At 41.0% G+C, this 16,132-nt stretch overlaps 1 protein-coding gene across 5 annotated transcripts in view; it reads left to right on the plus strand.

The window, feature by feature from the left end:
- SULF1 (sulfatase 1) overlaps positions 1 to 15,871 on the plus strand; it is a 193,755-nt gene extending 177,884 nt beyond the window's left edge. For all 5 annotated transcript variants that reach the window (XM_015145538.3, XM_077943760.1, XM_015145536.3 and 2 more), the window contains one exon: positions 14,322 to 15,871. In XM_015145538.3, coding sequence (XP_015001024.1) covers positions 14,322 to 14,352 — 31 coding nt within the window. In that variant the 3' untranslated portion in view covers positions 14,353 to 15,871. The remainder of the gene's footprint in view (positions 1 to 14,321) is intronic.
- The last annotated feature ends 261 nt before the right edge of the window (positions 15,872 to 16,132 follow it).

Below are 16,132 nucleotides of genomic sequence, written 5' to 3' on the forward strand. Positions count from 1 at the left end.
GCCATGGGTGACACAGCTGTGTGTTAGTGCCATACAGCACTGTGGTCATGGGGTGGCCGCTGGAGCCCCTGACTAGTTTAAGTTCAAATCCCAGCCTCCCTGGTTGGCATGCTTAGAACAGACCCTGGCAGGGGCCAAGCCCCAGTAAGTGGTGGAGTCATTGGTAAAGATAATACCAAATGCAGGACATGTATATGAATGAAAGAGTATGGGAAAGGGAATTTCAGTGATATGAATTCCAAAGCGTGTTAGTATATTTTATAAGAAAGACAAAAAGGTATTCATCAGCACCACTAATCTCCATCATCAGTCCTCTCAGGGACTCCATCTTATTTTAAAGCTGTCTTACTAGCACTTTTGGACTTTTCTGTTTCAGATGCTCAAACAAGAGATTGGGCAGGGACAGGGTTTTGGGTTAAATGGGCTGGAGGTGAGATTGGCCCCCTAAGGTGTTGAGGAGACTTGGGGTGAAGATTGTTAGGGTGTAGGTCAGAGCCAGGGCCACTGTGTGCACAGAGGTGTGTCACAGAGCAGCCAGTAGGCACCAAAATGCAACCAAAGCTCTGCCATGAGAGCTGGGTAGTGGCAGGGGTGACAACAGTGGCCACCCTGATAAGGTTAAGGTCAGACTTGGTTTAGTCTAAGTTGTCAGAGTATGTTCATCAGTTTTCTTACCTTTCCAATAGTGACCCTATTCCAAAGGCCTTGTTTCTTGTGCCATAGAAGAAACTAAACTATAGCATGTGCAGAACTCCTTAAGATCCTCCCCAGACTGCAGAATGAAATGTATCTTTAATCAGTTTCAATATATAGGGGGAAAATGTGTCCTCATTCATCCATGCAACAAATAAAGACAGAAAGAATCTAAACGACCACCTCTGTGCCAAACGCCGCCTTCACCGGGAGTGCAATCTGGTGTTAGAATGCACGATGCAAAGTGCTTTGACCAGAAATATATGGCGCAATAAGAGCCAGGGGAGGGCTCCAACCCAACCCTGAGGAATCAGAGGAAGCTTTCCAAGGAGTTGGCATTTATGCCACATCTTGAAGGCAACAGTGCGGTGATCCAGACACAGGATGGAAAAGGAAGTCAGTCCAACCAGAAGGCAAGACTCGTGTGGGAACTTATGATCAGTTCCGTGACGGTGCAAGGGAAGGAGAAGAGAAGAATGAGCTGAAAAGGCAACCAGGGCCTATTTTATGGAGCATGTTATATGCAGAATGATGATATAATTTATCCTCCAAACAGGGATGTTTTGACCATGGGGGAGGAGTATTAAAAATAGTTAATTAGGCCGAGTGCGGTGGCTCACGCCTGTAATCCCAGCACTTTGGGAGGCCGAGGCGGGCGGATCACGAGGTCGGGAGATTGAGACCATCCTGGCTAACACAGTGAAACCCCGTCTCTACTTTAAAAAATGTAAAAAATTAGCCGGGCGTGGCGGCGGGCGCCTGTAGTCCCAGCTGCTCAGGAGGCTGAGGCAGGAGAACGGCGTGAACCCGGGAGGCGGAGCTTGCAGTGAGCTGAGATCCGGCCACTGCACTCCAGCCTGGGCGACAGAGCGAGACTCCGTCTCAAAAAAAAAAAAAAAAAAAAAAAAATTAATGATTTATATTCATTCTATATAAATATTGTTATGTATTTGTTCACCAATGAACTAGTCAATAGATCTATAAAACAGCTGTATTTAAAATTATTTTTTAAGCTAAAATATCAAAAATTCTGGACAAATGCCAAACTGAACAGGCTACCAGTACAGCAGATACAAACTGGGACCATCCCAGGCAAACCAAAAATGTGGTCACCCTAGTTACATGCTACATCAAAGGATGTACTCTCTGTCCTAAAAGCAATAGGCAGACATTCAAGAGCATTAAACTGGGAGAAATAATATGAGAGGATTTGGGCTGATCAGATTAGGTGACATAAATAGTTATGAGAATAGTTTTGTGAGTCACATTGGTTTGTGGGTCAGTTCTGGCTCCATCACGTCCCAATTTGAGGACCATTTGCTAACAGTATTACAACACTTACTATGGTCCAGCGCTCTTCTGAGTGCTTTCATATATTAATGTATTTAACCCTCTCAGTAACTTTGTGAGGTCAGTACTATTATTATCCTCATTTTTTTTTTAAGACGTAGTCTCACACAGTCGCACTGTCGCCCGGGCTGGAGTGCAGTGGTGCCATCTTGGCTCACTGCAACCTCCACCTCCCAGATTCAAGCAATTGTCCTTGCCTCAGCCTCCCAAGTAGCTGGGATTACAGGCGCCTGCCACCACACTCAGCTTATTATCCCCATTTTACAGATGAGGAAATTAAGCCACAGAGTGACTAAATAACTTTCCCAAGATTACACAGCTGATAAATGGTGAAATTCAAACCCAGAGAGTCTGGTTCTAGCTGTGCTGTTAATCTCTACACTATACTGGTTCTCTTGGACAATTTATTTAACTTCTTTTATTATGGCTGAATTTTCTCATCTTTAATAAGGTGATAATACATATACATAATAATACACAAGGATTTCATGAGATATTACCTGAAAAGTAAGCCCTGAATTCATGTTATTGTATGACCGATGTTTGATAATAAATTTGAATAGTGAGAGATAAATTGTATCAAAGAGCCCTGGAATTTTTTTTCTTTTTTTTTTTCTTTTTTTTTTTTTTTTTGAGGTGGAGTCTTGCTCTGTCACCCAGGCTGGAGTGCTGGAGTGCTGGAGTGCAGTGACACAATCTTGGCTCACTGCAACCTCCACCTCCCAGGTTCAAGAAATTCCCCTTCCTCAGCCTCCCTAGTAGCTGGCACTACAGGTTCAGACCACGATGCCTGGCTAATTTTTGTATTTTTAGTAGAGATGGGGTTTCACCATGTTGGCCAGGCTGATTTCGGATTCCTGCTCAAGTGATCCTCCCAGCTCAGCCTCCCAAAGTGCTGGGATTACAGGTATGAGCCACTGCGCCTGACTGAGCCCTGGAATTTTGAAGGACATTTATCTTCACATTAATGGATGATAAAATTGCAGTTTTTAATGTCAATGCTATATTAATAAAGAGGAAAAGTTATATGCATTTACTGATAAGTGGATATAATCAGCCATTGACCACACACAGGTAGTCATCTATAAATGACATATATATTTATTTCTATTTTTAGACTATCTTTATGGTTGAACATTAATTGGCTTTCATTTGTAAAATAAATAGTTATTCCTGCAATTCATCTATAAAATTAGGTAGGTTAGAAATTTATGGTCTTCTGGTTGCTCTGCCTGTGGAGTAACCATTCTTTATTCCTTTACTTTCTTAATAAACTTGCTTTCACCTCACAAAAAAAAAAGGCTAGGCACGGTGGCTCACACCTGTAATCGCAGCACTTTCGGAGGCCGAGGTGGGCAGATCACCTGAGATCAGGAGTTCGAGACCAGCCTGACCAACATGGAGAAACCCCGTCTCTACTAAAAATACAAAATTACCCGGGCATGGTAGTGCATGCCTGTAATCCCAGCTACTCAGGACGCTGAGGCAGGATAATGGCTTGAACCCAGGAGGCAGAGGTTGCAGTGAGCCGAGATTGCACCATTGCACTCCAGCCTGGGCAACAAGAGTGATACTCCATCTCAAAAAAGAAAGAAATTTATGGTCTTTTTTACTAAGGCCAATTCTGATTTTGGTGACCTGCTAGTATCCAAAAGCAAATTGTAAATTGGCTTTTTGATACTGGCAGGACACCAAAATCAGAACGTCTGAAATTTCAAAGCCTCAATCAAATTCCATTTCAAGCTAAAACATACTATGTTTCAAGTAGCAAGAAAATCACCCAAGATGAATACCAATTTGGTCCAAATATTGGAAACCCTGTGCCTTCAGAAACAAACAAACAAAGAAAAAAAAACCAAAGAGCTCAGCAAAACATGGAAGGGCTTAGGAGAAAGGAGCAGATATATTAATGCAGATACTCTGTTCGGGCTCTTTCCATTGTGAAATTTAAATTAGCACCATTAGAAATGAGACTTGAAAGAGAGTAGCTATATTAATTAAAATATCCCGCCAGATAGCAACAAGCAACAAACTATATATAAGGCTTTGTGATTTTCTGATGGACCCATTGCTTGCTTCTTGAAACTGTAGACACCTGGCCTGGTGAAATTCAATTTGTGACTGAGTACAGGTACCCAGAACCAGGTTTAGATGATGCCATAATGGAGGGGTTCACACAACCCAGGGGAATGGCCAGAGAGGCTCTGTGGAGGGGATGATGCTTAATCTTGAAGGCTGAGATCTGGCTGGGCTAATGAGTCAGGGAAGTACATTCTAGAAATAAATACAAACAGGAGAAAGCCTGGTACTTTCAGGACTTTGCACTTGTTTCTGTGGCTGGTACAGAGGTGATGTGTCAAAGGGGAAGAGAAGAGACCACAGAAGCTGCAGAAGTCAGCCTGTGTCTACAGAAACAATCCCTCTGCTTCTTATGACATCATCAGCACCTGTTAATTGTAACACTGCTCCAGGTAGAGTTAAAATTCCAAGCATGCATCATCTCTTAAGTTACCCATCTGTGGAATATAGCATGATGTAATTATGTGGTTAAGTTTTTAAAAGTAAGTAAGTGTCATCTAGAAAGAAATGTGGCTTGGCTTGTGACCTGGGTATGTTCTTGAATTTCTCTTAGTGGATTCACGGCTTTTCTGTTTCCTGGTTTGGGGAATAATTACCTGTGACATGAAATCATCTACATTTATTCTGAAAATTCACCTGTCAGAACAATCCTATCTATACCTTTTCTCTCTGAACAAAGAGCTTCCAAATGACCCAAGAAAAAGGTTTCCTTTTTTGAGCTGAAGACAGGCAGAAACCAGGAGACACATGGAAAATTTAAGTTCTAATGTCAAATAAGTGTAACTTTCTATTTTGATAAAACTTTACATTTACAGAAAGGTTGCAAGAATAATTTCAAGAACTGTTACCCCATTTGCTTTATTGTTTTTTCTTGTTCTTTCACTCACTTTCTCCACGTATACACACACCTTTTATTCTGAATCATTTGCAAGTAATTTGCAAACATCATTCCCCTTTATATATAAATGGTTTAGGAGGTATTTCCTAAGAACAAAAGCATTCTCTTATATAACAGTCATGCATTTATCAAAATCAAGTAATTTAACATTGTTACAATGCAATTGTCGAATCCACATTTCATGTTCAAATGTTAACAATTGTCCCAATAATGTCATATTCATCCTTTATTGCTTTTCTGGCCTGACATCCAATCCAGAATCACACATTGCAGGAAACTCACCTCTTTCGAGCATCCTTTTATCTGGAACAGTTCCTCAACTTCTCATTATCAGTCATGATATTTTAAAGAGTACATGCCAGTTATTTTGTAAAATGTCCCTCTATTGGGGTTTGTCTGACGTTTCGTCAGGATTGAACTGAAGCTGTGGATTTTAGTTAAGAATACCACATATTGTGCTCCTGGGATATCTTATCAGGAGCTGCATGACATCTTGGTGGTATTACCTTTGATTACTTGGCAAAGGTGGAGTTTGCTAGGTGAAGCCACTATAATTTTTTTCTTTTTTAATTAATAGGTAATTCATCTACTTGCTTTTAAGGCATTCATGATTCCATGATTCATTTCTGCCTGAATCATTTGTTGTTACCATGACAGCTGCAAATGATGATTTCTCCCACTCTGTAATTCCTCTTGCTTTGTTGTTTTTTTTTTTGGTGGTTGTTTTGTTTTTGTTTTTGTTTTTGTTTTTTTTTCTTTTTTTGTGAGACAGGGTCTTGCTCTGTCACCCAGGCTGGAGCACTTGGCTCATTGCAGCCTTGACCTCCCAGGCTCAAGGGATCCTGCCACCTCAGCCTCCCAAGTAACTGGGATTACAGGCACATGCCACTACACTCAGCTAATTAAAAAAAAAAAAATTTGCAGAGACAAAGTCTCACTCTATTGCCCAGGCTAGTCTCAAACTCCTGGGCTCAAGCGATTCTCTCAGCTCTCAATCTCCCAAAGTGCTGGATTACAGGCATGAGCCACCATGCCTGGTTCCTCCTGCATTTCTTAGGTAGCATTGTACTGTAAAGAAGAGATTTCCCTGCCAGATGCGGAGGCTCACACCTGTAATCTCAGCACTTTGGAAGGCTGACGTGGGAGGAATACGTACTTGAGCTCAGAAGTTCAAGACCGGCCTGAGCGGCATAGCAAAACCTCATCTCTACTAAAAATACAACATTTAAAAAATTAGCTAGGCATAGTCCCAGCACCTGTAGTCCCAGTTACTCAAAGGCAGAGGTTGCAGTGAGCTGAGATAGCACCACTACATTCTAATCTGGGTGACAGAGTCAGACCCTGTTTCAAAACTATAAAAGAAGAGATTTTCCTCCTCTCCTGTGTATTTATTTCTATCAGTATGAACTCAGATTCTCAGTTTATTCCATGGATATTCTCTTGCTATCATTATTTATTTTGATGATTAAAGTGTCTTAGATTTGGCCACTGGTGTCGCTGCACCTGAGTTCTGTGTACTTTTGAAGCATCCTCATCATTTTTTGACCACCTCATTGCTTTCTGGCCTAAAGGCCTGTTCCAGGTTCATCTTGCATTTTTGCCACTCCATATCTGGAAGCAGCCATTTCTCCAAAGGGCCCCAGTTCCTTTTAAAGGGGAATGGCATTTGAACACCAAAATCTGGGTCTGAGGTGTATAAAATTGCTGCTGAGGTGTCTTGGCATATAGATCCTTTTGCTGGATAGAGCTAAGACACACACGTGCATCTATCAACATCTATTCCTTTTTATTTTTATTATTTTTATTTTTATTTTTATTTTTTGAGATAGAGTTTTGCTCTGTCTCCCAAGCTGGAGTGCAGAGGCACGATCTTGGCTCACTGCAACCTCCATCTCCTGGGTTCAAACAATTCTCCTTCCTCCCCTCCTGAGTAGCTGGGATTATAGGCACCTGCCACCATGCCCAGCTAATTTTTGTATTTTTAGTAGAGACAGGGTTTCACCATGTTGGCCAGGCTGGTCTTGAACTCCTGACCTCAGGTGATCCGCCCACCTCGGCCTTCCAGAGTGCTAGGATTATAGGCATGAGCCACTGTGCCCAGCCTTGACATCTATTTTTGTACCTACAGATATGTAGAGATACGTCTAACTGAGTGAACTAATACTTCCAATATAATGTTACCCTGCTCCTGATTTCAATTAAAATGCTTTTAGGGTTTCTCTATTAAATAAGAGGCAAGCTTTAGGACTGAGTTATATATAGTTTTATTGTGCTAAGGAAATAGCCATCAGTCCTTTTTTTTTTAGTGCTTTTATCTTTAATGAATGTTGAATTTGTCAAAAAGCATTTTTTAGCATCTATGAAGATGATCAGATAATTATTCTCTTTAGATCTGTTAAATTATTATTGTATACTATATTAATAGATTTAGTAAGAATGAATCCTTTCATTCCTGAAATAAATTCCACTGGGTCATTGTGTGTTGCTTTCATAATATTGAATTCTGTTCACTAATATTTTAAGATTTTTGTATCATATTTTTAAAAGATACCAATCTGTGATTTCATTTTTGTTTTTACTGGCATTATCTCTTAGATATTATATTAGTTTCTTATTGCTGCTGTAATAAATTACCACTGTTCCTTTAAAACGACACAAATTTGTTCTCTCGTGTTTCTAGAGGTCAGAAATTCGAAATGAATCTTACTAGACTGAAATCTTCTGGAGGTTCAAGGCAAGAATATCCTTGCTTTTTTCAGTTTCTGGAGGCTGCCTGCATTCCTCATTCATGGTCTCTTCCACGATCTTCAAATACAAAAACGTAGCCAATCTTCAAATCAGTCTCTCCCCCAACCCACACCTTCATCTGTTTTCTGGGGTCACATCTCCTTCTCTAACCCTCCTTCCTACCACCTCCCTTTCCCTTTATAAGGACTCTTGAGATCCCACTGGCCCCACCTGGATACTCCAGGATACTCCCATGCCCCAATCTCAGGATCCATGACTTAGTCACATTCGCAGAGTCCCTTTTGCCAGGTAAAGGAACTTGTCCATAGTTTCCAGGCATTTGGATGTGGACGTCTTTGCTGGGTGGAGTCCACTATTCTGCCTATCGCAGCTATCAATGTTATCCTTTCTTCGTAAAAAGAGTTTGGAAGTCTTCTTGAGTTGTCTGCTCTGGAACAGCTTATCAGGATTCTCTTTTCATTGAAGATTTGGTCAACTTCTCCTGTGAAAGTATATAGACCTGATGCATCTTTGCAGAGTGGGTCTTTGGGCTTTCTTTTTCTTCTATGGAAACTGTTCTATTAAAGCCTTCTATCTATATTGGGTTGTTAAATCAAGTTTAGCCTAAAGCTGCCTCCTCACATATTTTAAGTTCAGCCTAAAGGTTTCTCTGTACATCGTGAACTATAACCTAAATAGAGTTGCATACAGACTGTAGCCTACTCTTGTGCCCATCACTGAGTTTTGGCCCATCAAAGGTGGCCAACTGTTCAAACTCTGTTCAAATAAGGCAAACGCTGAGATGTAACCAATCTGGTTGCTTCTGTACCTCATTTTTGTTTTCTGTCTGTCGCTTTTCTTTTTCTGTCCATAAATCTTCTTCCACCACGCAGCTGCGTTGGAGTCTCTGAGCCTACTCTGGCTTGGGAGGCTGCCAGATTTGCAAATCGTTCTTTGTTCAATTAAACTCTGTTAAACTTAATTCAGCTAAGGTTTTTCTTTGAACAGCATCAATTTGGGCAAACTATTTTCCTGTGCAACTATGTTTCATCCAGGTTTTCAAATTTGTTCTCATTCAGGTCTGCAAAGTAGTCTCTTGCTTTTGTTTCCCTCTGTCACCCAGGCTGGAGTATAGTAGCAATCGTGGCTCACTGCAGCCTCAGCCTCCTGGGTTCCAGCGATCCTCCCACCTCAGCCTTCTGAGTAGCTGGGACTACAGGCGTGTGCCACCACACTCAGCTAATTTTTAAATTTTTATTAGAGGTGAGTTCTTGCTATGGTGCCCAGGCTGCTGTTAAACTCCTGGGCTCATGCAATCCTCCCATCTCAGCCTCCCAAAGTGCTGGGATTACAGGCATGAGCCACATCTCTTGTGTTTTTAATTCTGTATATTTCAACGATTTTAAAAATATTTACCAGTTTATAAGAAATGCAAATCAATAGCCAGATGAAGAGGAACATAGGCTAAGGTCCAGAAGGGTCCCAAATGTAGAAGCTTCTGTCCTAGAGTTTGAAGTGTGCTACCTTCACAGCATGTGGTTGCATTCACCAACTGGAAATGTCTCTGAACCCTGTTATCATTTAAGGTTTTTAACGAGGTTCCATTACATAAGCATGATCGATTGCATCATTGGCCAGTGGTGGTTAACTCAATCTCCAGGTCGCTGTCCGCTCCCCAGAGGTCGGGAGGTGGGACTGAGAGTCCCAGCTCTCTAATCATGTGGAGGTCTTTCTGATGATCAGCCAACCTAGAGCTGTCTAGGGAACCGTAGCCATCTCCTCAGCACATAAAAGACACTCTTATCTCCCTGGAGATTGCAAGGGCATTAGGATCTCTGTGAACTGGGGGTACATCAAATATATCTTTCTTATTATGCCCTAGTCCCCTGGCCATGAATCCCTTAGTGAGAAGATTATAAAAGCCAAAATATACTGGCACATTCCTAGAATTCCATTCAGCCATCAGAAATTAGTCCAGTCCATCATTCTGTCATATGAAAATACCTCCGAGGGAAAGGCCACTCAGGTTTGCCAGCTTCTGTTGAATCTTGCCAGGAGTGGCTTAGCAATATATGACCTCACCCTTTTAGGAGTCTGGTGTAATGGAGCTAAGAGACAATGTCATCTCCTGTTCTGAGCCTTTTTTGAGCTGTTAATGTAATACTGGATTTCCCTCATGACTCATGACATAACCCAATTATTCACTCCTTCAGCCTCAGTTACTGTTCCTCCATCTCTCCATTTATGACCAAACTTTTCCACCTTTGGAAGAGACATTAGATTCATCCATTGTGCCGCTCTAGACTTCAGGCAGTAATACTAGTCTAGTATTATCATTAGACTACCAGTAATAGTCTAGCAAGTACCTCTTGCTCAGTCTGCTTCCATTCAAATAGAGTAAGTTTACATAGGTACAGAACTAATGAGCTGTTTTTAACCACCAGGCAATATACCTGCATTCACTGTTAACCCCAATTTTGCCAGTTGGGATGAAGGCATAACCTGCCCCATCAGGCCCTTAGGAATTCTGACATCATTTTAAAGTATAATTTGGGTTTTTTGCTTACGAAGCATCCCTGCTTCCAACACCAGCAGTTGCATCTCTGCATGAGGAATAAAAAAAGAAAGTTGAGGTGCTGTGCAGAAGACTTGCATCATCACACCAGCATCCTCTCCTGCCCCTCTCCTCTTATCCCCCTGCAAAGCAGAGAAATCTGTCCAGTGGGGGACCCTCCCTTAGCCCTCGCATGTTGGGTGTGAAGGCATGTAAGCCAGCCTTTAATGCTTTTGTCTCTCCCCATTTTAGACAGCAAATGTTGTAACTGCCCATTCCTTCCTATTCTTATACAATTGTTACTCTAAGGATAATGTGCACCATTATACGTCCATTTGATGTGAACTATCTTTGCTCACTTTTGGATATGGTGGGCTATAAAATGTGTCCTTTGATCTGAAGAAATATAACTTGGTGGTCCAAATTAGTACAATGTTTTCTGTTCCTATCCTGTAATAATATTTTAAGCATTTGCGTCTACCACTGGGTCTTCAAAACCCAGCCTGGGGTAAATGTCTACTTCTGTTAGGACCCTCGTCTAGCCCCTCAGGGCTACTGGCATTGGTTGCTCCCATGTAATCCACTTACCAGCTATGTGCGGGGTGCCTACCCCAGGGGAATCTGGCCCATAGACATCTGCAGTCCCTGGCTCTCTTTTTGGCATTATATGTCTGAGAGTGCAAGAGGAATAGGTCTAGGCTTAGCCCGTCTCTACATGGCTTGCAACACCACCCCCCATGCCCGCTCATTTTATGAGCCCCAGTGGCTACCACAAGGGAGCACACCAAAAGCTCCACTTGATGGTTCCAGTAATATTCCAATACATATTCTTATTTATTCTTGCTGTATTTGATCTGCCTCGGACTGATATCACCTATTGTGTTTCTATATATTTCTTGTTGCATCTTCTATAATTTCTTCTTTATCAAGATAGTTGCTCTTTTCTTTTTCCTTCAGAACTTAGTAAGGTTTGCATTTTGGTAATTATCTTTGTACTTATACATTGTTAATGCCCTTAATCCGCGTTTTGTATTTTTTCTTTTATTTATTTATTTATTTATTTATTTGTTGGTTGGTTGGTATTTTTAATAGAGACAGGGTTTCACCATGTTGGCGAGGCTGGTCTCGAACCCCTGACCTCAAGTGATTCACCCGCCTCGGCCTCCCCAAAGTACTGGGATTAGAGGAATGAGGCACCGTGCCTGGACTGAATTCCTGTTATCTTATTTAACCTTTCATTATCTCATTATTCAGTTTTTAGTGGCCTTCTTTCACTCCCAACTATTACCTGAATCATACTCAATGAGTTTATTCTCTTTGGTCTGTGCTCCCTCTCACATTTTTAGTTGCATTATTTCTAGCGTGTCCTATAAAATGCATATATTATTTTTTCACTCTTCTTTTACCTTTATTTTTATCCTAGATCTGATAAATCTATTACATGTGCACCCTCTATATTTTTGCTTCAGTTTCCCTAGTGATTTCTTGGACGAACGAGTCACATCCTCTGGAAGATTGCTGAAGAAGAGCTGATGTGCACAGTACCCCCTGCGTTCTTATGTGTTTCAAACTGTTCCTCCATAGCCTTGATACTTGAAGGAGAGCTGGACTGGACATGAGATGCTAGGTTCATGTTTTAATTTCTGATTTCAGATGCTTTTCCGTCCTCAGATGCTTGATTTAGAACATTTAATTCACACAGCACTGGTGTGTTGTGGTTTTCTGCGCTTTATTTCGCCAGAGGCATTTTCTCAAGATGGTTTTTTAAATTCCTGTTTTCCACTTTATTTTTGTTGTTGTTGTTGTTGATTTTATTTTTTTAAGTTCTGGGATACATGTACAGGATTTTACATAGGTAAATGTGTACCGTGGTGGTTTGCGGCACCTATCAACCCATCACCTAGGTATTAAGCCCAGCATGCATTAGCTATTTTCCCTGATGCTCTCTTTCTCCCGACAAGCCCACAACAGGCCCCAGTGTTATATAGTTCCCCTTCATGTGTCCATGTGTTCTCAATGGTCAGCTCCCACGTATAAGTGAGAACATGCAGTGTTTGGTTTTTTGTTCTTGTGTTAGTTTGCTGAAGATAATGGCTTCCAGCTTCATCCATGTCCCTGCAAAGGAAATGATTGCATTCCTTTTTATGGCTGCATAGTATTCCAACGTGTATATGTACCACATTTTCTTTATCCAGTCTATCATTGATGGGCATTTGGGTTGATTCCATGTCTTTGCTATTGTGAACAGTGCTGCAGTGAACATATGTGTGCATGTGTCTTTATAACAGAATGATTTATATTCCTTTGAGTGTACACCCAGTAATGGGATTGCTGGGTCAAATGGTATTTCTGGTTCCAAATCTTTGAGGAATCACCACACTGTCTTCCACAGTGGTTGAACTAATTTACACTCCCACCAACAGCGTGAAAGCTTTCCTATTTCTCCACAACCTTGCCAGCATCTGTTGTTTCTTGACTTTTTAATAATCACCATTCTGACTGGCATGAGATGGTATCTCATTGTTCTTTATTTTATAGTAATTTGATATAGATTTAGGTTGCTTTTATTTCATGGGTTTATAGTATTTACAAGCCTCCTAGTTTAACTGAATTCTTTTAAACTACAGTTTAAAAGAAACTACAGTTTAAAAGAATTCAGAATTCTTTACCTTTTTATTTTATTATTATTTTATTATTATTTGGGAGTGAAAGTGAGAGAGGTTGTGTGTCTTCCAACTTTTCGTATCTCTTTTTTTCTTGCAGGACCTGAAATTTCCCACCTTTTGCTTCCTCCTTGTTTTACCACCCAGTTTCCAAAGGGCATTTCTCCCTTCTCTCTTTCTTTGTATCCTTTTCTGCCTGAAGCAATGCCTTCCAGACTGCCACCTTGAATCGTGCACAGGCACAAGGCTGGGACTTAGGGGTCCCATTCTCATTGTCAGTGCTGTGACTCACCAGGAATCTTTACAATATTTTATGCAAAAGATTTGACATTCTTTCCACTAAGGCCTCCAATCAATCTTTGACTCCATTGACACTTCCCTCTTCTCTCTTCCATACTGTTTTCCCAGGGCTTGTGGCCACAGCGTGACATTCAGCTCTGCTGGGATTTGGTGTTAACATTTTTTACTTACAGGTGATCTGAAGATTGTAGGATTCTCTATCTTCTAGCTACACCGAGGTTGTGGGTTTGGTGTAGTTTTGCTTATTCTTCTGACTGGTCTGTGTGGCTTTATGGGTGGTCATTGCACTCATCTAGGCCACCTCTTTCCAAATGGTACTTAGGCACAATTAGAGAACAAGTGTTGTTTTCTGCAGGGCTACAGTCATCCTGGAGATGCAGAAAGATCTGAGAGAGAGAAAGCTGGTGCCTTCTTTGCATATGAGAAAGCCATTCAGTTATCTGAGGCACACATTTATCTAGGACATAGAACTTTCAGGGCAAAAACAACAAGCAAAGAAATAAATCCGGGCATTTGATTTGAAGAACTCTGCAATTGCATTCAGATTTGCATTTATACTGAGTGTCAGGGAATATAAAATAAAAATATCATACTAAGCATTGCCTATTACATTCAAATACTTTCAAATTTGTCATTCACCCAGCAACCTTATAAGTAGTGATGATTTTATCATACAATTATTTCTACACTTGACAGATGAGGGAGCAAGACTCAGAGGGACTCACTCACATGCTCTTCTTGTTGCAAAGTTGATTTGAGTGGGGCCAGGAGTGAAGCCCAAATCCCCCGGCTGAAAGGACAGTGCCATTTTCAGCACCATGTTTAGTCATAGATGTTTTCACGAATGTGATCTTCCCCACCCCCACCCCCCCAATTTTCTGTTGTTTAATCACTTGTAACCTAAGGCCACTCTGTGATAACAAATGACTAGGGGAAAATGCTTTTGAGTGTCATATTTTTCATTGATTAACTCTGGAAAAACAATGTAAGTTGCTTGTCCAGATAAGTAGAAAATCTTTTCTCCACTAATGATTCATTTTCTTCTCTCTTTTCACAGAGGACAGTTATGGGATGGATGGGAAGGTTAATCAGCCTCGTCTCACTGCAGACATCAACTGGCAAGGCCTAGAAGAGCTACACAGTGTGAAAGAAAACATCTATGAGTACAGGCAAAACTACAGACTTAGTCTGGTGGACTGGACTAATTACTTGAAGGATGTAGATAGAGTATTTGCACTGCTGAAGAGTCACTATGAGCAAAATAAAACAAATAAGACTCAAACTGCTCAAAGTGATGGGTTCCTGGGTGTCTCTGCCGAGCGCTCTGTGTCAGTGGAGATGGCCTCTGCTGACTCAGATGAAGACCCAAGGCATACGGTTGGGAAAACACCTCATTTGACCTTGCCAGCCGACCTTCGAACCCTGCATTTGAACCGACCAACATTAAGTCCAGAGAGTAAACCTGAATGGAACAACGACATTCCAGAAGTTAATCGTTTGAATTCTGAACACTGGAGAAAAACTGAAAAATGGATGGGACATGAAGGGACCAATCATCTGGAAACCGATTTCAGTGGCGATGGCATGACAGAGCTTGAGCTGAGGCCCAGCCCCAGGCTGCAGCCCATTCGCAGGCACCCGAAAGAACTTCCCCAGGATGGTGGTCCTGGAGAGGACGTTTTTGAAGATCAGCTGTATCTTCCCATGCATTCCGATGGAATTTCAGTTCATCAAATGTTCACCATGGCCACTGCAGAACACCCAAGTAATTCCAGCACAATGGGGAAGATGTTGACCAAGGTGGAGAAGAATCACGAAAAGGAGAAGTCACAGCACCTAGAAGGCAGCGCCTCCTCTTCACTCTCCTCTGATTAGATGAAATTGTTTTCTTACCCTAAACACAGTATTTCTTTTTAACTTTTTTATTTGTAAACTAATAAAGGTAATCCTAGCCACCAACATTCCAAGCTACCCTGAGTAGCTTTGTGCAGGAGAAGCTGGTGAGCATGTGAGCGAGCAGTGTGCACACGGAGACTCATCGTTATCATTTACTATCTGCCAAGAGTAGAAAGAAAGGCTGGGGATATTTTGGTTGGTTTGGTTTTGATTTCTTACTTGTTTGTTTGTTTTATACTGAAACAGTATTATCTTTTGAATATCGTAGGGACATAAGTATATACATGTTATCCAGTCAAGATGGCTAGAATGGTGCCTTTCTGAGTGTCTAAAACTTGACACCCCTGGTAAATCTTTCAACACACTTCCACTGCCTGCGTAATGAAGTTTTTATTCATTTTTAACCACTGGAATTTTTCAATGCCGTCATTTTCAGTTCGATGATTTTGCACTTTGAGATTAAAATGCCATGTCTATTTGATTAGTCTTATTTTTTATTTGTACAGGCTTCTCAGTCTCACTATTGGCTGTCATTGTGACAAAGTCAAATAAACCCCCAAGGATGACACACAGTATGGATCACATGTTGTTTGACATTAAACTTTTGCCAGAAAATGTTGCATGTGTTTTACCTCGACTTGCTAAAATCGATTAGCAGAAAGGCATGGCTAATAATGTTGGTGGTGAAAATAAATAAATAAGTAAACAAAATGAAGATTGCCTGCTCTCTCTGTGCCTAGCCTCAAAGCGTTCATCATACATCATACCTTTAAGATTGCTATATTTTGGGTTATTTTCTTGACAGGAAAAAAAGATCTAAAGACCTTTTATTTTCATCTTTATTTGGTTTTCTTGGCACGGCTAAGAAGCTTAAATGTTGACAAAATATGGTTCGTTTTGAATTTACACCAGGAACTTCTCAATAAAATAAAATCATGAATGTGCTACAATTTCAACATACCACAAGGGAAG

Source organism: Macaca mulatta, chromosome 8, assembly GCF_049350105.2.
Source record: "Macaca mulatta isolate MMU2019108-1 chromosome 8, T2T-MMU8v2.0, whole genome shotgun sequence".
NCBI classification, from domain to species: domain Eukaryota; kingdom Metazoa; phylum Chordata; class Mammalia; order Primates; family Cercopithecidae; genus Macaca; species Macaca mulatta.